Source organism: Vombatus ursinus, unplaced genomic scaffold (genome assembly GCF_900497805.2).
Source record: "Vombatus ursinus unplaced genomic scaffold, bare-nosed wombat genome assembly UNPS02014803.1, whole genome shotgun sequence".
NCBI classification, from domain to species: domain Eukaryota; kingdom Metazoa; phylum Chordata; class Mammalia; order Diprotodontia; family Vombatidae; genus Vombatus; species Vombatus ursinus.
The window spans coordinates 472,481-499,453 of NW_020954581.1; the positions used below are offsets into that span (position 1 = coordinate 472,481).

The following is a 26,973-nucleotide window of genomic DNA, read 5'->3' on the forward strand; positions in this document are numbered from 1 at the left end:
AAAAGAATATCTAGAATTCTCCTGCTAAGTTCAAGTCATTTTTATGATATTTCTGGGTTAGTGAATTAAGGCACAATTTAGTAAGGATAAATGTAAAATCTTATGTTTAGTTTCAAAACAAAATTAACTTCACGAGTGAAAGATAGAGAAGATATGGTTCATTTAGAAAAAAAAAATTCCAGAGATTTTGGCATACTGCAAGCTCAGTATAAACCAGTTTGATTTGGAAATCTGAGAAAATAACATAGTCAAGGCTTACATGGTAACCCTGGAAACAAAGAAAAATACAAAATTACCTTCAGTTCTGTGCAGTGCCTTTTCATTTCTAAAGTGACAGTGGTAGATTGGCAGAAAGGGGGCCAGAAATTACTAAGAATCACACAGTTGTTTTTTTTTAAATCTATCATAAACTTTAACTTGGGTGTCAATATTGTTAATATAAGATCTTTGTCCAATGGCCAATGAGTAGACCTACTCATGGAAGAACTGAATTACATCAAACTTGATATTTTTTCTATAAACCAGAAAAAAAGAAGAAAACTGCAGGGAAATATGATTCGCGGATACTCCTTGGAAAGATTTAAAAAAAAAATAAAGGAGCTGTCATAGTTGGTTTTATCATATATCCAAAGACAACAAGAAACATTATTTCAAGTGGCTTTGGTCAACTTATATTACAGTACTTATGTTAAGTATTTACAAAAATACAACCATGTGGTCAATCTTGGTTGTAGAGAATGTAGGAGTAGAGAAATTCTGTGAGGAAATCATGAAGACCCTACAAATTAAATCAGCATACTCTTGGTGATGTCAGTGTAAAAGTGGATATCTCAGAAAGCATGATACAGGGAATAGAAGAGAAGCCAAAGACTTGTAGACTGCATACAATTCTCACATTTTTATATCATTAACACGTTCTTTAAAAAGAGAATTGATAGGTGCTGAACATGCCAAGCACCCAATAACATCACGACAAATTAAATTGGTCAGAAAAAGACATTATTAATGTGGGATTTATCCCTAGATAAGGTGTATCCAGTCAGGCAAGTGATTTGTCAGTGCAAAAATCAGAATTAGGAAACAGAAGAAAGAATATTAACGAGAAAAAGATATGGCATAGAATTGAAGCAATGTAATACTGAATGATTTAAACAAGTAATTGTTCATTAAAATGAGTACTGAATTAAGTAAATGACATTGATCTTGATTACCATAACCATATATAGAAGTTGAACCAACATTAAGTCCATTGCCACAAGAACATCAAAAGGACTGAGAAATCAGCTCAGTCAGCAAACACTTGGTTTATTTGTCAAGTAGGAAGAGATGGCAGCCAAAGCTAACTGATATAGAATGTTTACTTGCTTGTAAAATCCTATGAAGAAGAATGAGAGATTGTAAGAACTATCTCATGAAGCAGACAGAAGCAGAAGAGGATAACACCAGTTTAAAAGAAATCCTGGCAAGAGATTCAACTAAACAAAGTTATTCTGAGAGCATTCAAGGACAAGAGATAGGAGAATAACAAACAGAAGAAAAATGGAAAATGCCTGCAAAGGTTATAAAATACTTTCTTTTCACTATCAAGGACAATGGGGCCACCATTCTTAGACTCTGAAATCACAGTCTTTTGCATACTTATAGGGGAAGTGGAACAGCACTGAAGAGAACAAACTTGATATTGCTAGATACATGGACTTACTCTCCAAACCCACATACACAGTAGGAGGTCAGGTCCCCAGAGAAAGGCTGCTCTGTACCCCCTAGAGTGGTTTTAGTAACATGATTGAAAAAAGCATTTCTATGAAAAAAGCATTTGATTTGATGCAGCAAAATGCCACTTTAAAGCTCTTTTCCAGCATGATATCTCCCATGCATATACCAAAATCATTCAATATTCCTTGAAAGAACTAACAGAATAATTTTAAAAAATAATTAAAAGAAATAACCCTGTTTAGCAACCTTCTGATCATAAACTCCAAATAAGGCATAAACCACGGGATTGTATCATCACCAAAAGTGTCTGATGCTGTGACAGAGAAGATCCTAATTAAAGTGGAAATCCCCTGTGATTGGAAAGGTCCTCTGAATGACACCTTGCTGGTTGCAGCATCTCCAGGGAAAGATCTACAACCATTTAAAAGAGTTTGACCTGACCACACACACACACACACACACACCAAGTGGATGAATAACGTCTACTGCCTAGATTATGACAGAGTTGGATGGATAACCTCGAGTTTCTGACTGGGATAGACAATGCAAATGGACAACAAGTTAAAATAAATGTTAGCAGAGGGAGAAGAGTGGACTGGATTATATTAAGAAAATTGCAAAATTCTTTTGACGACTCCAAATTTCTCCCAGAAACAAAGGAGTAATTTTTCAGTACCATCATTCTACTGGTATTGCTATACGAGTTTGAGACATGGAACACAACAGTCTCTGAAGAACTAAAAATAAATATTACACAGAGAACGATGGAGATGTACATAGTAGGCTTCACAGGCTGCAAAACATAAGCAATAGGATTTTTAATGAAGAATGTGAGTAAAAAACATTATCAAGGAAATGTGTAATAGGCAGAGATTATGGGCTGGTCATTTGTTGAGAGTCAGAGATAACAAAGAGTCACCCTGACTGTTCACTGATCTCCTCTTGATATTGGAAGAAAGGGAAGAAGACCTCGGGAGTGTAGGGTAGCCCTCCTGTGGCAAAATCTTAAGAGGACAATCTGCATCATTGAAAGAAACATTCTAATCAGTTAAAGGAAACTTAGGGTTATAGATGGTGGAGTTAGAATACTTTTAGGATGATGAATAGATGAAGATCATGACTATTCCTATGTAGTTAGTGACTGAGGTGGAGTGAAGGTTAAAGAGCTGAAGAGATTATTGTGCTAGGAAGCCAGGGTGTTTAAAGAACCAATATGTATATAGAAGTCCTCAAGTAAAAGGGCAAGAGTTGAGGTGGAAATGAAAACTGAACCAAGTACTTCTTGAGAAGTTCTTGAGAAAGAAGAGAGAATGACCTAAGGCCACTAGGTGACTGCCACAAGCTTGTGGATAGGGTGATCTAGCTTGTTGAATTGAATTAGTGTACAAGAATATTGTCAGAATAATTTGATTTTAAAATTGCAAGTGATTGTTGCAACATAATCAAAAACATACTTTCAAATTGGATTAGAATTTCTCACAGAAATTATTTTGAATGTGTCTTAAAGATCATATGCAAATAAGTTGCATTTGGATCACAGATAGTAAGTCAGTACTTACAGTAAGGAATTTGATTTTCATCTCTGTTTGGACATGATTTGTCTCAGCTGTGTTTTCTGGAAGGTGCACATGTGGAGTTCAGCTGTTATTTTTTTTTTTTTTGCTTTGGAAGGAAAAAATGATACCTGAGTAGCAATAACCAAATGTAAGCATTTTCCACCATAAATCATGGTTTAAAAAAAAAGTCTAAACAGCAAATGAAGGCTAGGCCAGGTACCTAGAGGGATGCTTTTATTCTTGTATTCAGACTGGAAAATAGGATTTTTCCATTCATGATTTTCTCTGAAGGTGGAATAGCTTCCTCTCTTGAAATTTATATGTTGCTCTATCCTTTAAGTTCAAAGGAAAAATGAGTTTATTACTATTACCCTTTTTAATACTTTTTGGTATCAAATCTTGGATAAATTATCTTCACTCAAAAAAAGGTCATATTAAAGCTTTTTTATTACTTTCCTTCTGAGACTCAGCACATTACTGACATGTCAAGCATTTCTACAATTGCCAGAGGATAAAGTCTTGTAACTACATTCTGGGAATACATCTCTCCCAAGTTTTCCCCTCTAAAAAGCCCCTTTCCTTGGATGAAATACAAATAAATACATGAATTCTTATTTGCTCTGGCAAAAAAAGACAGTCTGGACTGCAACATCTGTCCCCTTTTAATTCTTGGGGAAGAAAACTTTAAAAAAAGTGTCATTGGAAGTTAAATTATCCAATTAAGATTATTTTATGCTATCCAGCAGCTGAAATCATCCATGTTTTACTAAGTGTTTTATTGTATACATAGTCCTATGTTAGACACTGTAAGGATAAAAAAGTAGAAGATAAATATAGTATTTAGTGATGATAGATACCTTAGAAGCCATCCATGTGCCTTAGATGGAGAAACTGAGGCTCAGAGAGGTCAAATGCTTTGTCCTAGGTTACATAAGTGGCAAGTAGAAGAGTCAGGATTCAAACCCTATTAGTAAAGACCTAAATTCTATTAGCTTATACACTAATTTGAGTTTTCATCTAGGTATCGTAGGCACTGAGCACAGTACTTTAGAAATACTAAGTGCTTACTAAATGTTTGTTGAATGGGCATAGAATATTGCAAATACCCTCAAATACAGTTCATGTATTTGTTGGTTTTGATCTTTGTCACTTGCAATAGCTAACTTGAGAAGGAAGGGGAAGGAAATGCAAGTTGTATAAAAACAAAAGAAGGCAATTAAAAAATGTTTATTGAATTGAAAAAGCCTAGATCATCTGCCCACAGTCTGTTTTCCCCTTTGGATTTATATTATATTATATTACATTATATTAATGTCATATAGTATTCCATTATATTATCTTAATTATTTTATATTATATTAACTAAATTATTTTAGATATTATTTTATATTATATTTGTGATATTAACTATAAATTATTTCATATATATGAAATACCCAAGTTTGCAACCTTTGAATTGTCCTTGATGCTTTGGAAGTTTTAAACTAAAAATGGCGTGGAAGGGAGAAGACTGATTGTGATAGACCCCTAAATTAGGTAGCAGAGAGAATAACTACAGAAAAAAGGAGAATAGGAATTAAGACACTCAGAAATTCATGGAAGGTAAAATCCAAGAAAGAAACCAGTAGCAAAACTTTTGGCATCAAATGTCTATAAACAAATGTCCAAGATTTAGGCAACAAAAAATAACAAAAAGTCCTAAGTGAAGGAAGCAAATTTGACCTTATTAGGCGTCACTGACACACGATGGGACAAAACAGAAGAAGAGATCATAGGTCTGGATGGGTATACTCGATTTAGAAAAAGAAACTGACATGATAGACAAAATTATGGGTAGGGAAGCATTGTAAGTTAAAAAAGGTTTCCTTACTCAGATGAGGAAATCCAGAATCAAGAGAGGGAAAGCATGGCAGAAGACACCTGTACAGGTCAGTGGAGAGTGAAACAAAAATGATTTTGTCATTGACATCTACTTCAGGACAAGAAGAAGAAATAGATGAGGAATTTAGGGACTAGAGCATAAATATGGCAAAGAAGCTTGGTATAATAGTGATGTGAAAGTTCCACAATACAGATATCTTCAGGTGCTCTTTTCCCAAACAAAAGCAGCCCAGCTAATAATTTCTTCATTTGGTTAATGAAAATTTTCATCCTTAAAAAGATAGAGGAATGAGGAACAAGTGGAAATTCTATTTTGGATCTTATTCTCACTAATGGAAGAATTAGTTGCTTAGGTAGAAATTATGGAAACCCTGGAGCAAAAATAATCACTTCCCCCTAGAGATTATGGTAGATGAGAAGGGGAAATCTGGGCGGAGTCTGACATGTACCCTAGGCTTTGGGAAAGCAGGGTTCAAAGAGTCCAGAAAAAATACACTTAGGAGTGTATGGAATAAATTGCTTTAGCAGAAGTAAGCCCATGAGGGGTGGTAGTTGCTCAAGAATGAAATTCTAGAGACACAAAGGGAAACAATTCCAATGAGGAAGAAAAATGACTGATAGAGATGTATGAAACCAATTAACTGATATATAAAAACTAAATGTATAGAAAATGGAAGCAAAATCTAATAATAAAAGATGAGTATAAGAACATGGCAAAGTTCTGCAAAGAGCATCAGGAATGAACTGGGAAGCAAAGAATAACAAAAAATGGATTTTTTTCTCTGTTGGAAGAAAAAAAAAAGGTTAAAGAATGGATAGCCTGGGTTGGATGGAGTAAAAATAATGGTCAGAGAGAAAGTAGAGGGGGGCAGAGACAAGATGGCGGAGTAAAAGCAGTGACCTGCTTGAGCTCTCCCCCAAACCCCTCCAAATACCTGTAAAAAATGGCTCTATACAAATTCTAGAGCAGCAGAACCCACAAAGAGGCAAGAGTGAAACAAATTTCCAGCCCAAGAAAACCTGGATGGTTGATTGGAAAAGTCTATTGGGCTGGGCTGGGAGAGGAGTGTAGTCCAGCATGGACCATGCAGGCAAAGACCAGGCCTCAGCAACCCTGGAGCAGGCCTCAGGGGACTGAATCACCAGCAGCTGTGGCAGTTTCCTTACTTCTCAACCCACAAATGCCAAAGACAGCTTAGAAGGTCAGTAGTAAAGGTCTGTGACCGTGGTGAAAGAGAAGCTCAGTCCCAGTCCTAGCCCCAGGTGGTGGCTACTTCTGGAGCTCTTGGCCCACAGACTGAGAAGGAATCAAGTGGCTGATCAGAGGGGGATTGCAGGTATCTCTTTGCTGGTGCTGAGGCAGGAATCTCTTGCTTTGCCTGTGCTTGGATCTGGGTCACAGTTCTGAGGGGTGGTTGTGGGGCAAGGGGGAGCGCTGGCGTGGTGGAGCTTGTAGTGGCAGTGGTGAGGAAATCCTCCTCACGTTCCAAGGCAGAAAAGAGTACTTGTGGCCACTCATAGACCAGAGCAAAGGCCAGGAAAGGAGTAAACACCTTGCCCTTGATCATACCACCTTGGAAGAACTGAAAACTTACAGGTCTCTAGAAGTATCTCTGTAAACAGCTGCACAAAACCTCTGAAGCTTAGGACAGTACATTTTCTACACTAGAAGCAGACCCCTACCTTACCAGAGAAGGTAGAGCTCCTTAATTTGATTTTTGCATGTTATCTTTGCAAAGGAGAATGACCTTGGCACTGATAGGGACAAAATAAAAAATGATCCATAGGGATTCAATATCCGAGATTGGTAAGGAGACGGTAAAAAAAACAGCACCCACCAGCCTTTGATGAAGTCATGTTGCCTGAGCTAAGTGAACTATATCCTTGGATGGGGAAAGAACTGGCAATTATAGTTGAAAGGTTACAGAAGATGAGAGGAAGGCCACAATATTGAAGAAGGGCAAATATCCTTGCAACTTTCAAAGAAGGGAAGAGAATAGAGTTTACAAACTATGGATAAGTAAGCTTGCCTTAGATCCCTGGGAACACACTAGAATGGGTAATTAGAGAGGTAGCTGGCCAGCATCTAGACAGGGAAATGATGATTACAAAGAGTCTCATGACTATCAAATACAGGATCTGTTTTCTTTTTTGGTGGGATTATTAAACTAGTAGATGAAGGAATTGCTATGGATATAGTTTATCTCAATTTTAGCAAAGCTTTTGATCAAGTATCTCATTATTCTTTTGGAGAAAATTATAAATAAGACAATAGTATAATCAGATGGATTCACACCTGATGGGATGACCAGATTCAAAGGGTAATTGTAAATGATCCAATGTCAACATGATGTCTCCAGTGGGTCACCCCAGGGACCTGTTTTTACTGCTATTTAATGTTTTTATTAATCATTTGGATAAAGGAATCAAGGGCACACTCATCAGATTTACAGCTGAATTAAAGATTATGGTGTGTTATTTATCACACTGGATGACAGTCAAGATGAAAAAGGATCCAACAAGATAGGCAAGAAGTAGCATTCAGAGGTTGTAATCCTTTTAAAGGGCAGCTCAGTGGCACCATAGTGCATAGAACACCAGGCTTGGAATCAGGAAGACTCATCTTCATGAGTTCAAATCTGGCCTCAGACATTTATTAGTTGTGTGACTCTGGGCAAGTCACTTGACCCTGTTTGCTTCAATTCCTGATCTGTAAAATGAACTGGAGAAGGAAATAGCAAACTATTCCAGTATCTTTGCCAAGAAAACCCCAAAATGGTGTCACAAAGAGTAAGGCACAATTTAAATGACTCAACAACAATCCTTTAAAAAAATACATTGCCTTAGCTTGAATTATATTGTAAGATTTTTAAAAAGTTTTTATATGAATTACTAATTCATTTTGAATCCAAATTCTAAATGGAGATGTTATGCAATCAAGGCATTTTCTTCTTTAAATCTCACAACTGAATCATTACCTGCCAATTTGAATCAACAATTAATTATGTTGTACTTTAGAGTTTACAAAATGTTTTCCTATGTGTTAGCTCATGAGACTCACAACAGGGCTGTGAGGTTAGCAGAATAAGGATTACAGATGAGGAAACTGAGGCTCACAAAATGACTTATCCAGGGACACACAATTAGCAAGAAGAAAAGATAAGACCATATAGAGGTAGTACTATGAAATGGAGAGAGCCCAGGACTGGGAGTCGGAAAGATATGGATTGGAATCACACATCAGGCCCAAAACTGTTTTGATCTCAGATAACATGCTTCACCCTGCAGATGCTCATTTTCATCATATGCCATATGAGAATGTTGACAACAACAATTTCACAGGGTTGTTGTATAGCTCAGATGAGTCAGAGTTTGTAAAGTGCTTTGAAACCTCAAAGATCTAGGTCCTGATTAGTGCAAAATTATGTGCTGCTGTTCATTCATTTTCTATCGGGTCTGATTCTCCATGACCCCATTTGGAGTTTTCTTAGCAAAGATACTCGAGTGGTTTGCCGTTTGCTCCTCCAGCTCATTGGACAGATGAGGAAACTGAGGCAAACAGGGTTGAAAAAATTATCACATTTTACATAATTATAACTTCAACTAGTACAAATTTGAACTAGTGCAAAATTATATACAAGTATTTCCAGGGTTTCTTTATTTGCATCAATTGTGACTTAGCTTCAAATATGAATTGCCTCTCGCTTTCCGACTCCCAGTTTAGTGCTCTTTCTATAGCTTCTCTGCTACAATATTTTAAAAGGGAGAAAAAAGATGAGAATGAATCAATTCTTTGCCTTCTTCTAGGGTCAGGAGTACTATAAAATTCTCCCACGGAGCAGAGGCTGACTTGACAATTGAAATTACGATTTAGTTTCTTCATAAAACACTATGAAAAAAATGTGGTTTCAGCTTTGTGACCTTCACATCTGTTAGCTAGAGTTGATTGGGGTGACTCGTCAGTGACTCTAACAGTAGTTTTTATAAGCCATGCGTTTGGGGAACCTAATGCGTAATCGAATTTTCAAATCAACTTGGATGCCAAAGTTTTAACAGTTTCTGTCATAGGTTCCCAGGAAGGTAGGAAAAAAAACAGAACAAAACAAAGTTTGCCCCTTTTCTTTGTCTCAGTAGCCAGAAGCCTGGCCCTTGAAACGTTGTAAAGTGAATCAGTAACGTCAAATCTCCTAACAGAAGTGGCATTTGGCCAGAGAAGCACTTTAGTTTTCTTTTAATATTTCTCCAACAAGTATGGCAATAGTTTAGCCTTATAGTGGAATATCTAGTCATCCCACTTTAAAATGATGAGTGGAAATAGCTCCATTTGCGTTTTGATAGATAGCAGCAATCTATTCTTTTAGCTCCAAGAGACAATTCGAAGGCCGTTCGAGCGATGTTTTCATTTATTCTCTGAGCGAATGCACACTGAAAAACAGTGAAACTTGGTTTTTGGATCACTTCTTTAGTCACAACAAAAGCTTGTAAATAAATACCTGTTTCAGAGTAGTTCAACATGTTTCATCACAATAGGGTCTTCCAAAAGCTTTAGGACAGTTTTAAGCCATGAAAGTTTAACACTGCCCTAAGACTCTCCAAAGATGCTGTATTTTGGGACTCAGTTTCTTAAGTATTCTAGTAATGTAGATGAGTATGGGTATTATAATTCCTAGTTTGCTTAAAATGAAAGATGACAAACTATGAAAGATATTTTTTCTCTTACTCTCCTTGAAATTGGGGAAAATTCATTTTCATTTTGGGCTTTTATTACTTGTTAGACATTGTTTTTTTTTTCTTTCTGATTTAAATGCAGAAAAAAAAAACAGTGCATGACTTTATCCCAAGGTCTTAGCTAGCATAGACTATGCAGAAAGACATACAAGCCATTGTACTTTAGGACAGTTCTAATGTCCAGAAGTTTCCCTTGACACAAACCTCTATTTGCTATATTACAACTTACATCCATCATTTCTAGCTCTGCCCTCTGGAGTCAAATGGAACAAGTCTAATCTGACCAATATAGCCATACTTCAAATACTTGAAGACAATTCCCCTTGAGTTTTTTATTCTCCAAGCAAAACATGCCCGATTTCCTCCACTGATCCTCATAAGACCCAGACTTGCCTTTGTCATTCTTCTCGCCCTACACCAGACACTCTCTAGATCTTCCATATTATTCTCAAACTGTGTCATCTCTAACTGGACACAACTCTAGATGAGGCTTCATGACATCAGAGTATGGTGGAATTGTCATTGGCCTATTCCTGGAAGCCAAGTCTTTCAACGTAGGCCAAGATCTGTTAGATTTTTTGACTGACACAGCATACCACTGACTCACATTAAGCTGGCGGTCCACTAAAACCCCCAGATATATTTTGGACCTATTATCTAACCAACCTTCCTTCTTATTGTAGTTGTAAAATTGACTTTTTGGACCCAAGTCAAAGACTTTGCATTTGTTGACTCTCTTTTTGATCAGCCCACTGCACTCTTCATTTGGTATCGCTCAGAGATATAGGCCTACGTTTTGTACTTGGTAATAGTGCGTCCCTGGGCAGGCCATTCTGTGAGCCTCAGTTTCTTCACCTATAAAATTGAGGGAATAAACCCTATTCTGCTCACCCCACGGTCCTATTGTTCATCTCAGGAGTGAATGTACAGGAAAACATTTTGTAAACACTGAAACATAGCATAATTAATTATAAATTGTTATTTTAAATTGGCAGGTAATGATTCAGTGGTTAGATTTGAGGGCACATTGAAAGAAGAAAATGCCTTGATTGCATAACCTTTTCCATTATGGATTCAAAATAAATTAGCAACTAATTTTAAAAGCTCTTTAAAAATTTTACAATATAATTCATGCTAAGGAAGTTTATTTTAAAGATTACAAGCTCTGAATCACACTTCCTTTTATTAAGTCATGAAATTTCATCACTGTGAGGGGGGGACAGAATATACGCACAAGGATTTTTAAATTACCCATTAAAATCAATCATTCCATCCTGAATGTTGATTCTGACGTATCAAGATTTAGTCCATCCAAAAGGCCATTAAAATCCAATTCTAATGCATCATCATCAAGGCAGTCAGGTGACATTGGGTTCTTTAAAGCTATGCCAGTGAAATATAATCAATAGCAGATCCTGCCAAGTTGGAAAGACTTTGGATACGGGCCTGGAAACAAGCAGTTGTACATTCTGTGCACCAGCCTATGTAAGTTTGGTGATGCACAACATGAGAATACTGGCAGCCACGTGAGGGTTTTATTCAGCCTTACCTACTCAAGAAAGCCTGCCCTGACGGGCTGTAATCTGTGTCAGTGGAAGAAGTAGCCACACTGATAAAGTTACAGATTCTTAGAGTGTTGAAATTCCTATTAAAGCAGATAACTCTGCTTAGCAACAATCCAGGTACACATTTGCAAAAATATCGAAACTTTGTTCTTTGACCAAGTTTTTGAACTGTCCCATAATAGTATGGAGATGGAGATCCCCTTCCTCCCTATCTTTTAATATTACTGATATGCTTCTGAGCCCTCTGATGAAGTTTTAGCTTTCATAAAGATGGCAGGTGATCTGATGTCAAATATTTTTTTTTCTGTTCAGGAAAGAAACAGAGATGAAGATTTTAAAAAATAATTTATTCTAAGATTTCTTGGGGAAAATCCTTTAGGGTACTTCAATGAGTTTTCCCTAAGGGAAAGATGAGAGATTTTTTTTTACCAAGTGATCCAAAAAATATGCATAGCCTTTTATATTTTAGAAAGATGTGGATAGTCTAATCCTTATCATTTTTATGAAGTAATGTGTTTCTAATAAAGCTAATTTTTGTGATTTTAATGGCATCCTCATTTCAAATATTTCAAGCAGTTTCATATGTAGTTGCTGTAAATACTCAAACACGCATATACAAAATCACTGATTCTGTCAAAATCCCAGTAAATTGATTCCTGAACTATAGGATCCTGGAGCATTAGCTTTATTATTTCAGCACAGAAGTTCCCAGAAGAAAAAAAGGTATTTCATTCTCTCTTATGAGGAAATACCCTTTTTTCCTCACTAAGGCCAAATCCTCCGTACGTACCCTTGGTCTCACCCTGCTCCGTCTTCTCTAGCAGATTACCCCTGACTGCTCTCTCTTTCCCCTAATCTCTGCTTTGCTGATTCCTCCCATGCCCCCTACAAACATAACCGTTCCCCTATCTTAAATAAACACAACAGCCCCTTTGTTAGACTGCAACATCTCCTCTGGAACTACCTCCCAACTCACAAGTTGGGTCCCCATTGAGAGTACCCTTCTTTTCCCCTCGAGGTCTAAAACCCTATGGGGCTAGGTTTCCCCTAGACACTTGACCAGGCAGACTTAATTACCTTTGATAAAAGGTCATTGCCAAGAAGATATTGTCAGAATAGCAGTTACAAAAACATTACCCCAAAATGTGAGCACACAGAGTCTCTGGAAGAATGGGATCAGGCTGAAAGTACAAAGTAATCAGCCACATGTGAATAGAACACATGTGGCCAAGGGGTAACTCACAACTCCCGGTGATGGGAAGTTCTTTTCTCCCTCTACAATATCCTCAGAGTTCCCCTTAAGAGTATTCTTCTGGGGGCAGCTAGGTGGCGCAGTGGATACAGCACCAGCCCTGAAGTCAGGAGGACCTGAGTTCAAATCTGACCTCAGACCAAACACTTGACACTAGCTGTGTGACCCTGGGCAAGCCACTTAACCCCAATTGCCAAAAAAAAAAAAAAAAAAAGAGTAGTTCTTCTGGGCTCCAAGGTTAATTCTTTGGTAAGGTATATAGTCAGTAAGGTGCAAGGTATTACACTCCTTGAAACTGCTTCTGTATTCCTCTGCATTCGTATTGCTCCAAATTTGCCCTCAGGATCTCAGTCTGTCTCTGCCTCTCTGTCTCTCTGTCTCTCTGTGTCTCTGTGTCTCTCTTTCTCTCTCTCTCTCTCTCTCTTTCTCTCCCCACCAGACATAGCCTTTTCTTTTTCAGGTGACTGTTTCTCTGTTCCTGGATGAATGCCTTGTCTCCTACTGGCCTCTTCTCTCCAGTGACCTGGTCATTGGGAGAGAACAGTGAGAGATGACAACTTTCTCCTCCCCATGCCCACAAGAGCAATTCCTTCTCAACCTTGAGTCCTTCACTACTGGGCTAGATCATCTTTTGACTGATCAACTTAAAGTTTCTCATCTGTTTAAAACTCCTGAGGATTGCAGTTAGTTTGTTTAGCTAGAGAAGTGAACAGAAAAAAAAAATTTAAAAAGCAGTGAACAGACCTTTCCTTTCTTGACCCAATTATAAAGGAATGTTCACCTGATAAAGAGATGACAAGGGAAAGGTAATTTTATTTGCATGATTTTAAATATCTAACATGGTCTATTGATTGATTGATTGAAGTTGGAGAGTAGATATCCCTCCTTTACAAGATACTGTACTCTGTGGTAACTGATGCCCTATATCTCTCTTCTCTTTCTCAGAGAAAGCTTTGAAAAAGCCCCTGTACTCAGTGCCCCCACTTCTTCTCTCCTCAGTCTCAGCTTAACACTCTGCAGTATAACTTTTGACTTCATCACTCAACTGTAGTTGCTCTTTCTAAAGGTAAAGGTCCATTCCATTTGAAATAGGAGTGAAGGAGAAGACAGTGAAGGAAGATGTCTGAATGGTGTTAGAAGAGGAAAGGAGAAGAGGAAAGGAGAAGAAAGGCCTCGATTTGGGGAGTGAGGTTGGGAGGGCTGGGAAGGGGGTGGTATGGGAGTCTTGAGGAAGGATAGAAATGTTTAGAATATTCACTGCAGTGACTGAGTTTCTTTATCTCACCCAGGCTGGAAGTACAACCATTCATAAGCCAAATCCCACTACTTATTGGCATGGGAATGTTGACCTGCTCCATTTCTGACCTGGGCTGGTTTGCCCCTCCTTAGGCAGCCAGGAGGTCCCTGTACTAAAGTGATCAGACAACAGGCTCTGCCTCCTCAGGTAGCAGAGACAGCCATGATTGGACTGTGTACAAACTTTGCATACACAATGCAAGTGATTGCGTAATTCATACTAATAGAGGTCCTCAGTCCTTGTCTTTCAGACTGTTCCTCAGTGTTTATAGCTTACCCCCTAGCACTTCCCTGACATCTTTAGTCCTTCATATTATCTCACAATTTGAGGGTCATATCCTACTTCCTCCATTTTATCTCACTTGCCTTGCCTTACCAATTTGTTTTGCTTTTTTTATTAATACTTGCTTTTCTTCACCAACATCCTTCTCTTCTTTGCAGCTTTCTCAATTCCTTTCCTCCTTCATATTGAGCCTTTCTCTTCTTTCAGCTCAAGTTTCTTTCCTCCAACTCTGTTTCAATATCTCTCCAATTTCTGTTCTCCTCAGTCTTTGATCTTCTACAAATCCCAAATACTCCAAATTATTTGTACAATTTCATTCACCTTTTAAATTCTTCTCAGATCCTTTTCCTTTTCCAGCCCGTCCTGCAACATGATCTCTTTCAGAAGCCAGAAGTGGAGAGGCTTGGGGATGGGGAGAGCCTTGGCAGTAGTATTGGTACATAGCATGTGCTTTTACTTCTACCTGAAAGGTAAATCCCACAGGAAGTTTCTCAACTTTTTGAATTTTTAAATTTCTGTGTCAATTACTTGTTGAAATTTACCGACTATCAGCATTTTGGTGATATTGTTATCTTTCAATAGCTTCCTTCCCAAATGGAAGAGAAGAATTTTCACTGGCCGTTGATTCCAGTTACTGAATTTGGAGACAAAATTCAGCATCCGGTTATTGAGCCTCCACTCTCAAATTCCATCCTCTTAATTTTTCTTGTTGCCAGATGCCAGATTCGTTCATTACAAAATTTTGAAAGTCATCTGTAAAATACCTAATTGAGCTGAACACTTGGCATTCAAAAACTTCAATGGGAAGGAATTGTCATTTTCATTTTTTTCTTTTTAAACAAAATTTATAAAATTTTTAGTTTTGATCCTTTTTAAAGAGAATACAAACCAGACACTCAGAGGTTTCTTCTTTTAAAGCTTCAAAGGCTTCATCTGGCATTATTTAGGTCTGCTACCCTCAGCAGTGCATCTCTTTAAGGAGCAATTTTGAAATGTTCCTTGTGGTCTGGATTAGCCAGTTCTTTCAAAAGCTCTTGTCTCCTGCTAACTCCTAGGCATACAGGAACCTTCTGTGGCTAATCTCCCAAGTCATCATTTGAAGAGTGTGGAAGTGGTCAAAATTAAGTCATGCATTCCCTTGCTTCGACACATTCTACATCTATTCCTCTAATACACATTTACTCTTTGTCTATGACTCTCTTTGTCTCTCTCTTCTGTTTCTGTCATCTCTGTCCATATTCCTTTTCCTATATCTATCTCTGTCCTCTTTCTCTGCCTGTTTTCTAACTGTCTCTGTCTCAATCTGTCAGTCTCTGTCTCTCTCTGTCTCTCTGTTTCTCTGTCTCTCTGTCTCTCTCTCTCTCTCCTTCTCTCTCCCCCCCGCCTTGCTTTTCATTCTAAGGAAGAATAACATTCCTTAGGGTAGGATTGAACACTCAATTGGTAGTCATTCCACTTCAATACTTCAATGAAATGTTATATTGGTGTAGGCTGATCACTCTTGGAAAGGGAATAATATCAGATGTTTAATTTAACTTTTAGTTTCCAGGAAAAAGGCTGACATTATTTTGCTCTTAAAATAAGAGGATTTTTTCCATTGCTATAATCCATCCAGAAATAGTTCTAAAGCTATATATTTTAAAACTCATGGAATCATAAAATTTCAGAATTATAAAGAACATTGAAATTAGGGATAATCTAGTACAACCCATGGCTCAGTAGAAACTTTCCCTGTAATATCCCAGACTAGTGACTACTTACTGACTAATGACTAAGGGAACTTTATTCTGTTCTCAGCCCGTTTGTCTTTTTTCCCCAGCTGTGTTCTGACATCCAGAAAAGACTTCAGGATGACCCCAGCTATAGACCCCAGCACTTCTCTAATGCCCACAGTGCCTTTGCTGGTGACTCTGAGGTTCTTGCCTAATGCCCATCACTCACCATCTTCCCCCAGGGACTTCTCTCTTCCCCTCCCCATTCACAGTATTTAATGAGCATTTTTTCATAAGACTATAAATTATCCAACATTTTCTAGAAGATTTCCAGTGATAAACATACTGCTTCTTTTTTTTGTTTTATTGATTTTTTTTTGTTTTTACATCCCTTTTATTTCCAAAATTTACAAATAACTCCCCCTTGCTACCCGCAAGCCATCTCTTATGACAAAGAATTAAAAAAAAACAATTCAGCAAAACTAACCAATACATCAACTGATTGCGCAAGTGTATATTCAATGTCACATGCCCTTAGGCTCCCACTTCCACAAAGAAGAGAGAGAGAGATACATCTCCCCACTTCTTTTTTGGGGCCAATCTTGACCATTTTAATTACACAGCAGAAACCATCCCTCTTTGAAGGATTCCATTTCACTTCTGGATGGTTCCAATGTGGAGAAAGCTTTTTTATGGAGTTGAATTCTGCCTTTCAACAATCTCTGCTTTGTTCCTAATTAAAGGAAAAAGTCCACCAATCCTTCATCTATGTGACAATCTTTCAGATATTTGAGAATCATTATCATGGCTCCCCTAGGTCTTTTCTCTGTCAGGATAAACAACCTCAGCCCCTTTACCCAATTTTTGTATGGTCTCCAGTCCTATTGCTATCCTAAATATTTTTTTCCAAGCTTATCAATATATAGTACTTAGCTTAGTATAAAATGGGCTAGTATATACCGAGGTATACTAGATCATCTTGGATTCCAATCTACCATCTAATGTGACAATTACCATTCTCAGACTGATGGATTTATCGTCTCTACACAGACAATTCTTAAATCTATTTGTCCAGCCCTTACCTCTCTGCCAACTCACAGTATTGCATCCGCAACTACCTATCGAGCTACTAGAACGGGATATCTCATAGACATCTGAAACTCACAATTGAACTCATTATCTTTTTGGCAAATAAACTGCCCTCCCTCGACTTCCTAACTTCACCTTCAATGGTACCATCATTATCCTAGTCACCATTCTCAGAGCCTTGCTATCATCTTCAAAGCCTTAGTTTCTCTAACTGCCCCTCCCCATATCCAATCAGGTGTCAAGTCCAATCATTTCTATGTTTGTGACATCTCATATATTCCCTCCTCTCTCCTCTGGCACTACCACTACCCTGGTCACCTCATGGTGGGCCCTCTTCACCTCATGCCTGGCTATCACAACAGCCTGCTGGTTGGTCTTCCTGCCTCAAGTCCCTCCCTCGGCCATCCTCTGCTCAGCTGTCAAAATGATCTTCCTGAAGCATAGGTCTGACCATACCACCCCACTATTCAATAAACTTGATGTTCCTTATTACCTCCAGGGTCAAATAGAAAATCCTCTGGCTTTCAAAACTCTTTATAACATGCTTTCTTCTTACCTTTCTAGTTTTCTTACACCTTATTCCCCATCCATGAACTCTGTGATCCCAAGGCACTGGCCCCCTTGTCGTTCCTCACATAGGACACTCTATAGGACTGCATTTTTACTAGCTGTCTCTCATACCCTAGAACTCTCTCCTTCCTCAGTGCTAGCTACCTCCTCATTTACCCTGGCTTCTTTCAAGTCTCAATTAAAGTGCCATCTTCTGCAAAGAGTCTTTTTTCAGCCATTAATCTTAGTATCTTCTCTGTAAGTCTATCCCCAATTTATCCTGCATATATCTTCTTTGCAAACATAGTTGTTTGCATGCTATTTCTCCATTGGACTGTAAGCTCCTTGAGAGCAGGGATCATTTTTTGCCTATCTTGGTATCCCCCATGCTTAACACTGTGCTTGGGACATGTTGTGGTTGTTGAGTAATTTCAGTCAGGTCTGACTCTCCATGACCACATTTGGAGTTTTCTTGGCAAAGATTCTAGAGTGGTTTGCCATTTCCTTCTCCAGTTCATTTTATAGATGAGGAAACTGAGGCAAACAGGGTTCAATGACTTGTCCAGGGTCACATAATACCAGACTTCATCTCACCAAATATAATGCAAACAAACATAATATATCTCACATCACACATAAACTAACACAACTATATCCCTTCAATAATACTTCGAGTAGCATACTCTCTTTATTGTTGCAGTTCGCAACCTTGTTATATCTGTGAAGGTTTTCAGGAGTGACTGTGGCTTCATCCAGTGGTCAGATTGGTACTGTTGTTTTTGCTGCTGCTGCTGCAAACTTAGCTAGGTTAATACTGAAGCCATAGATACACAGATCATCACTGGATCCACGTTTGAAGTCTTTCCAGCTTGAAAGAATCTGTTGAAACTTGTGGTACACTTAGCATCACCTTTGAAAATCCAGAGTCACTTATAAGGCATCAGAGCAAGACTTTGTTGTAGTGAAATAGAATGTGATACTTAAAAAAGGAAAAAAAAAAGCCCTTCATGCCATTGGTTAAACTTGAACATGGTTCCAAAACTTGATGGCTTTTTCAACAGAATAATTATTGCAGTCTCTCTGTGGTCTCATCTGTGTGACTATTCCCTCCATCAATGCAAATTGCAAAGTCCTAGAAATGAAGGTCCCAAATATCATGTGCTTAGGAGGTAGGCCTTATTTTAATGGTTTTGGCCTTTGAAAAGTCTAAAGGAAATTTTGAGATGCCTATCAGATTTGTGCTTTTTCATAGAAAGATAATTCTGCATGTAAAATTTTACTTTTTTACATTTTTCATTAGGGTTTTCCTGGAGATATTGGCATTCCTGGGCAAAATGGCCCCGAAGGACCAAAGGTAAAACAAAAATATCTGTTATTCAGGATTTTTATTATGCTGTAATGTGGAAGTGATAAAAATTGATGTTCAAAGTCCTCTGTTTTCCAAGAATGTAGAGAAGATGATGGAGATAGGAGAATATTCCTTTACAACCTATAAAATAACTAGTGTCTGTGAACCATTTGGAAACTTTTACATTACACAGCTTGTTTCAAGATGTGTAAGGAGCAATTGAAAAGTTCGGTTATCTCATGCCTACCCTTTATTCAAAGCATGTTGTAAATCAGTAGGGTCCAGGTAAGTGGTAATGATTGTTCTCAGCTTGATCTTTCAGGTTTCCAAATTTGCAAAACAGGGAAGCCATTCTGATGGAATCTCTTGGGACAGGTGGGAGAAGTAAAATATGAAGATAACCCAGTCAAAAATAACTAGTCTGGTTACTGAAGCCCTGGAACAATGGAAAATAAAACCATGTTTTCAGTGACCCAGACCTGCTCCATAGCTAAGAAATGAGCACTGGTAGCTATCTAAAATGATTCAACCAAAGCATTCTTTATTTTAAGTTGGTAGTTAGCAAAAATAATTAGATCCAAGCATTCTTCCCTTTCCATATTGTTGATTATCTAAGAGAAACTAACAAATAGGGAAGCAATTGTGTCCTCTCCCTCATTTGCTTCCATCTAGGCTACCAAATATGTATTCAAAGATAAAGTTTAATGCTTGCTAAAAAATGGAAGATGATTAGAAAAGAGTAATCCAAATTTTCTTTTAAAAAGTTTATTCACATTCTCATTGAAGGATTGTCAAAATCTGATGAAATTAATTTGTGGAATATGAACTCACTACCCACCACCATTAATGAAGATAATCACAATCATAATAGCCATTATTTATATAGTGCTTATTGTATGCCAGGCGCTGTGCTAAGGGCTTTACATTCATTATCTAAATTAAATGTACTAGCTAGTTAAGTGTAAGATTAAGCTATTGTCAGCATATATGATTTTATTTATGACAGTTTTTCCTGAAAATTCATATGAAAGATTGTCTTTTAGCAGCCTATATATATAGTTTTAATACTCAAAATTTAGAACCATAGAATCTTGGAGCTTTCAGAGACCTTAGATATCACTATGTCTGATACCACCCCCTCATTTTACAGATAAGGAAACTGAGGCCAGAGAGATGAAGGGACTTATCCAAGGTCACATGACTAGTAAATGGCAGAGCCAGGACTAGAACCCAGGTATGCCGAAACCCAGTCTGGCGTGTTTTTCCTGACACCACACATCTTTTAATTCACATTGCCTCACATAATGTTTAAATACCTTACATTTATGTCATTTGCAAAGTACATTCACATACCTGATCCCATTTGATACTTACCACCTTAAGACATAAGTAGGTTAGATACTATCATCTCCATTTTAAAACTTCTAACAGAGGTTGCTTGACTTGCCCAAAGTCACACAGATAGTAAGAATAAGAAACAGAAATTCAAAACAGGTCTTCTGATTCCAAGATCATGTAGCCTCCCTATATAGAGGTTCCTGAGATTAAAAGAAAAATTAATTATGACGTTCTTTGTAAGACTGTAATCCTTTTGAAGGCAGGGATTGTATAATTTTTTTTCATCTTTGTTACCTTGGAGCCTAGCAGTCTCTTACATTTTAGTAATAAGTATTTTTAGTCCACTAAAATAAACCAATATTTCAGAAGTCTATAGTCACGATCTAAGACTCCAAGGTTTGTTTGACAAATGAATTTTATAATTTTCCAAAACTGTACATTCTTTCTTCAGAACATTGGTCTCATGAAATACTGCATTAGACAATCTGGTCTAAACAAGAATTGGTAGCTTACATTTGGGATGGAAAGTTACCAAATCCCAAAAGTTTCTTTATGCAGCTTATTATGCTAAACAGGGCATAATTGCTTGAGTCTAGAAATGTTCAACATTAGAACTTACAGTCTCCAACTACCTAGTGATTTGAAGAATTCTCTCTATAGTTTCTGATTTTAACTATTTATCCACTCCTACATTTCTATACTGCCTCTCTCTAAGGCTGCCTGCTCTTTTTTTTCAGAAGTGGAATTTCCATTAATTATCAAGAAAGATATCCATCACAAGAGCGAACAGTGGTAGAAATGGATAGAAATTTTTAAAAAATGGTTTGGTGCAGATTGCATTCAATTAAAAATAAGTATTGTTTTTCTAAGGAATTCAACATGGTTTAGAGCCATCTACCTCACTGCCTCTCCCAGCTTCAAGCTTGAGACCTCACAGAAGGAACAATGAGAAAAGTTTGAGTCATTTGTATTAGATGTTCAAGTTGTTAACAAGACTTATTTTCCCCTATATCCACTTATGTATGAAAAGTTTTACATGTAATTGGGGGAAAATAAAATATTATTTTTAAAAAATAGGTTAATTAAAATAGGGCACTCAACCTTAACAGATTGGTAATTGCCATCAATTACAAGTATGATTGCAATGATCAGCTCACATGTGCTTCTATTTCTTCACTTTGTATCTACAGAGATGGCACCTCTGTTTATATAGGATTGGGGATGGGGTTTTTGTTTTTGTTGGGGTTTCTTTATAGTCTGGAACTCTGGTTTTATTGTCAGATAGAGAACTCCAAGTGAGAAAACTTCCACTACCTGCAGATCTACAACTGCTTTTTTCTTTAAATTATTCATTTTGAACTTAAATATAAAAAGGCAAAAAAAAGAACATTTCCACATACACAGCACAACATAAAAAGAAGATTCAATGTAAAACTATATATTTCCATTTCACACTGTTTACTTAAAAAAAGAAAAGAAAAACCTAACAAATACATGTCATTTGCAAAGCTACCCTTCCTTTCGTGGCTTCCTTCTAAGTTTTCTTTTGTTTCCTTATATGAACTTTTTTTCCTCCCTCCCTCCCCACCCTACACCCTACCCTAGAAAAAGTTACCATACCATTTGACCCAGCAATGCCACTATTGGTTCTGTTCCCCAAAGTGATTAGAGGAAAAGGAAAAAATTTACATATTCTACAATATCTATAGCAGCTTTCTTTGTTATGGCAAAGAACTGGAAATTGAAGGGATGCTTATCAATTGGAGAATGGCTAAATAAGTTTTGGCATTTGATTGTGATGGAGTACTATTGTGCTAAATAAGGAGTTGGTTGACTTTAGAAAAACATAGAAAGACTTGCATCAAACAGCGAAGAGTGAAATGAGCAGAACCAAGAGAATGTTGTACACAGTAACAGCAAGATTGTTCTAAGAACAACTTCAAACAACCAAGTCGTTATATTCTAAGAAAATTTCCTGGGGCATGGAAAGTTTGAGTGACTTCCCCAAGGATGTACAACCCAAGTATGTGTCAGAGGCACGACCTGAATCCAACTCATCCTGACTCCATGTCCTGAGAAGCAGTATTATGAGTGAGGAACAGAGAAACCAATTTGGCTAGATTACAAAGTATGAGATGGAGAATAATATCCAATGATTCTGGAAAGGTAGGTTGGGGCCAGGTTATATAGGGCTTTAAAAGCTAAGCAGGAAAAAAAACTAAGCAGAGATGTTTATATTTATCATAAGGGCAATAGAAAGTCATTGGAATGTATGAAATGATCTCTGCTTAAGGAAAGTTACTATGCAGAAGTGTGTAGAATAGAACTGAATGGTGAGGGACTTGAGGAAAGGGTGCTAATAGGAGGCTGTTACAGTAATCTAGGCAAGTGATAATGAGGGTCTGAAATGAGGTGGTAGCTATGTGAATGGAGTGAATAGAGAGAGGAGATCTGAGGTAAAAGATGCCCTGATGGTAGAAACGGCAAGATTTGGCAACGAACTGGGTAGGTGGGGTGAGGGATAGTGAGAAGGAGGACACCAAGATTAAAAACCTAAGATACTGGAAGGATGCTGGTACCTTATATAGAAATAGGGAAGTGTGGAAGATGGTAAGGGTTGGGGAAAAGACAATGAATTCAGTTTCAGGCTTGTTAAATTTAATATATCTTTGGGATATTCAGGTTGAAATATCCAATAGGCAGTTTGTGATGGAACTGGAACTTGGTGGAGAGATTGGAGTTGAATACCTAGTTCTGAGAGTCATTGGCATAGATGGTAGTTAAGCCCATGGGAACTGATGAGATTACTGAGAGAAAAGGAGTATAGAGGGAGAAGAGAAGAGAATGTAACAAAAAACCTTGAGGAATATCCACAATTAGAGAATGTGATGTGAATAATGAACGAGCCTGAGAAAGCTAGTAGGTGAGCCAAGAGAGGGTAGTGCCATGGAAACCCTAAGAGAGGCTACCTAAGAGTAGAGGGTCCTCAACAGTGTCAAATGCAGCCCACAGGAAGGATCTGTACTGAGAAAAGAGCATTAATTAAAAGATCATCAGTAAATCAGAAGAGCAGTTTCAGTTGAGTGATCAGGTCAAAAGTCAGAATGCAAAGTGATGAGAAGTGAATGAGAGGAGGGGAGGCAGTAAGTGCCGACAGTGAAGTTTTGCTTGAAAAGAGAAATAAGATATAGGACAATAGCTTGAAGGGATGGTAGGATCTTTTTTTTTTCAGCTAAAGACAAGGTTTATTAGAACATCCATCATATTGGGCAGACTCTTAAGAAGTCTGAACATGGGTAAGCAGTGGCTAGATTATAAGAATCTAAGCAGTGGCTAGATTATAAGAATCTGATAATCCTTTTTAGGATTTTTTTATTAAAAGTATTTTTATTTTGTTTTATAGTTCAAAAGGCTGTGAAAGAAAAAAAATAACTATATTTAAAGGTGATGAAGGAATTGGGTTTTTTTCCCTTTTTAAAATTTGTCTTGAAATGAGTTTTGCTTTGAGTAATGTATAAGACAAAAGGAGACACTACCAAGCATAAAAATGTAGAGTTGTTGCTGCTGCTACTGCTGCTGTTATTATCAGGGAATCATAGAGATATAGACAGAAAGAACTTAGAGGCCATCTAATCAGAGCTCCTCGTTTTACATATCAGGAAAGTAAGGCCCAAGGAGTTGAATTGATTTGCATAAATTCACACAGTATCAGAAGTGAAATTCGAACCCAGATCCTTTGACTCAAGCCAATGCTTGAGTCATTATATCATTATATCATCTCCTAATCATACATGTTTTATTATTTGCTTGTAGATGGTTAATTTATATTATGCTGATCATATAAACTGCTCTTAAGTGTTTTATAAAACATTAGTTAGGATAGCTTCACTGAAATCTAGGGTAGCCTCGTTTGCAGACAAGTCGAATTGTTTCCAGAGCATTCTGGCATTGCTCTGAAGAAGTCCTTCATATTCTTCATTGCCTAAAACCTCAAAATAGGATTAGAAACTTTTGTTAAACATGAATTTGTTAATTATGAAATCTATTTGTGTGTGCATTTTTGTAGATAGTTTTATATGCTTGACTCAATAAGTCTTATTGAGAGCTACAAAATCTAGCCGTTGACTTGCAAATATTCAATTTTATATGACTCTCAATAACGTTAGAGAAACCACATTTTTATTATTCTGAAGAAAGTAAAATTACCCAATGGATAGCCTCTACTCTGAAACAAACAAAAATCATTTCTTTGTTGCTATAAAATGTTATTGTTTGAGCCATGGAACCAAGGATGTTCGACTGTCATTCACTCATCCACAAGCATTTCCAGAGAAAGTCTACTTGTGAAGCCACTTCTAAATAGGAATGTCTGGGGGCAGGTAGGTGGTGCGGTGGGTAGAGCACCAGCCCTGAAGTTAGGAGGACCTGAGTTCAAATCCAACCTCAAACACATAATATCTCCTAGCTGTGTGACTCTGGGCAAGTGACTTAACCCCATTTTCCTCACCAAAAAAAAAAAAGAAAGAAAGAAAAAGAAAAAGAAATAGAAATGTCTGTTACTGTTACCATATGTAGTATTTTGTTCCATAGTTTTGTAGGACCATGATATGTGTCTTAATGCAAGTGAAAATAGTGGAGCAGAGCAACACCCAAACTAAGCATCCCATCTGTTAAGCTTTCAGATTCACATTACAACATGGGTTACAATAAACCCAGGACAGCTGGGTGGCACAGTAAATAGAGTGCCAGGCCTAGAGTCAGGGAGACTAATCTTTGTGAGTTCAAATCTGGCCTCAGACACTTACTGGATGTGTGATTCTGGGCAAGTCACTTAACCCTATTTGCCTCAGTTTCCTCATCTGTAAAATGAGCTGGAGAAGGAAATGGTGAACCACTCCAGTATCTTTGCCAAGAAAACCCCAAATGGAGTCACAAAGAATCAGACACGACTGAACAAAACCAAACCATAATAAACACATAGGTGCTTACTTTATTAGAGCAACCATTTGTCATTATCCAAGCAGGAGTCAGTCAATGTTTTTTGAGTGAATGTCTACATACGTGCAAGGTTTTATTCTAGCACAAAAAAATCTGCAAAACACATTATTTATCAACACCTTTACAATCTACTTGGGGAGATTATAACTAGCATGTTAGCCAAGACATCTCCCTTTTTGGTTATAAATATAGATCTTTAAAAAATTAAGATGTAACTGAGGCATTCCAAATTCCCTAGCACTCCTCTGGCATGCTGACATAGCTTCAGCCCCCCTGTTTGATCTCCTGGGCTGACAGGTAGAGAACATTGACTGGCACAGGACTGGAAGGACCTTTGAGGATGAAACAGACAAGAACTGAGAGGGATACAGCGATGGCTGAGGTGCCTTTGTCCTTCTGTCATTGTCTGATCTGGGGCAATGAGGCTGGCTATGTCAGCATTTTATCAGCATATTATTTCGGTGCTGGAAGTCACAAGGATAGATAAATGCATGAGAGACAAATTGGCACACTCAGACTCCTGCTCCTGAGACCCTAGGGAGTGATCTTGTGTTCTCTGATCCCCATGCTCCTGCAACCATCATGAAAGCTTGGACATCTCTCTAATCTCAGTGCAGACAGTTGGTCGTGAATTAACTGCATTTATCACACTCCCTTTCACAAGGAGACGGAATGCTGAAAATGGAACACTGAACTTCCAGGTTAATTGTTATACCCAATTCTATGCTGTGATTAGGAGATGAATGAAAAAGAAAAAGAGCGGCAGGCAGACCGAGTCAGATGGTCAGACTCTAAAGGCTAAAAGAGATTTCTGCTTCTGGGTCCAATGACTGGATGGGATATAAAATCTATGTTAACATGGAAACAATGCTTCTGCTTTTATTATCTTCTATTTAATCCAATTAAACTTTTTACTAACATAAAGACGCTTGAAGAAAAGCTTTTGATTGATAACGTTCTATGAAGGGAGGGAAGGGGTACCATGGAGCCAAGAGTATGAAAACATACTTCAAGACCAGTGATTCTTCACCTAGGGTTCATGAACTTGGTTTTTTATTTTAATATCTTAATAACTGTATTTCAGTATAATTGATTTCCTTTGTAATCCTATGTATTTTATTTTATGCAATTAAAAACATTTTTTGAAGAATTCCTAGGCTTCATCAGACTACCAAAGGGGTCTGCAACACACATAAAAAGATTAAGAACCCCTGCTTGAATTGGTGTAAGAGCCTTGGAGGCATAATGTAGGGCACAGGGCCTAACAGAGTCCTACTAATAGTTGTGAAGCATAGGCTGGGCCTCTTGGCCATGTCACTTCTAAAGAGTTCCTGAATCTAGAGTTCTTGGCCCTAGCTTTAGAAAGGCAGTAACTTAACTCTTTTACATGAGAAATGACTCCTGCAAAAAGGGGAGGCACATGGCTGAATGGTGGGAAGTCTTCATCCTCAGTTTCCATAAAAGAGTTAAGAATTCCTGAAACCTAATCTCCTGGAGAGAGAAGGGGAAATTTCTTGGACAAAGCTGAATTCTTAAACAGTCCCAGGAGCTAGGTTTCGTGATAGGGGAGAGAGGATTTCTTGGACAATGTCAAGTTCCTAGAAATTCGGGAGCTAAACCTTCTGTAGAGAGAATGAGCAATTTCTGTTCAGTACCAATGTG

At 37.7% G+C, this 26,973-nt stretch overlaps 1 protein-coding gene across 1 annotated transcript in view; it reads left to right on the forward strand.

Annotated features, from left to right (window-relative positions):
* Positions 1–26,973, forward strand: part of COL24A1 (collagen type XXIV alpha 1 chain) — a 369,727-nt gene that overhangs the window by 164,113 nt on the left and 178,641 nt on the right. Inside the window, exon 21 of the mRNA XM_027873950.1 lies at positions 18,928–18,981. Within this exon, the coding sequence (XP_027729751.1) occupies positions 18,928–18,981 (54 nt within the window). The remainder of the gene's footprint in view (positions 1–18,927; positions 18,982–26,973) is intronic.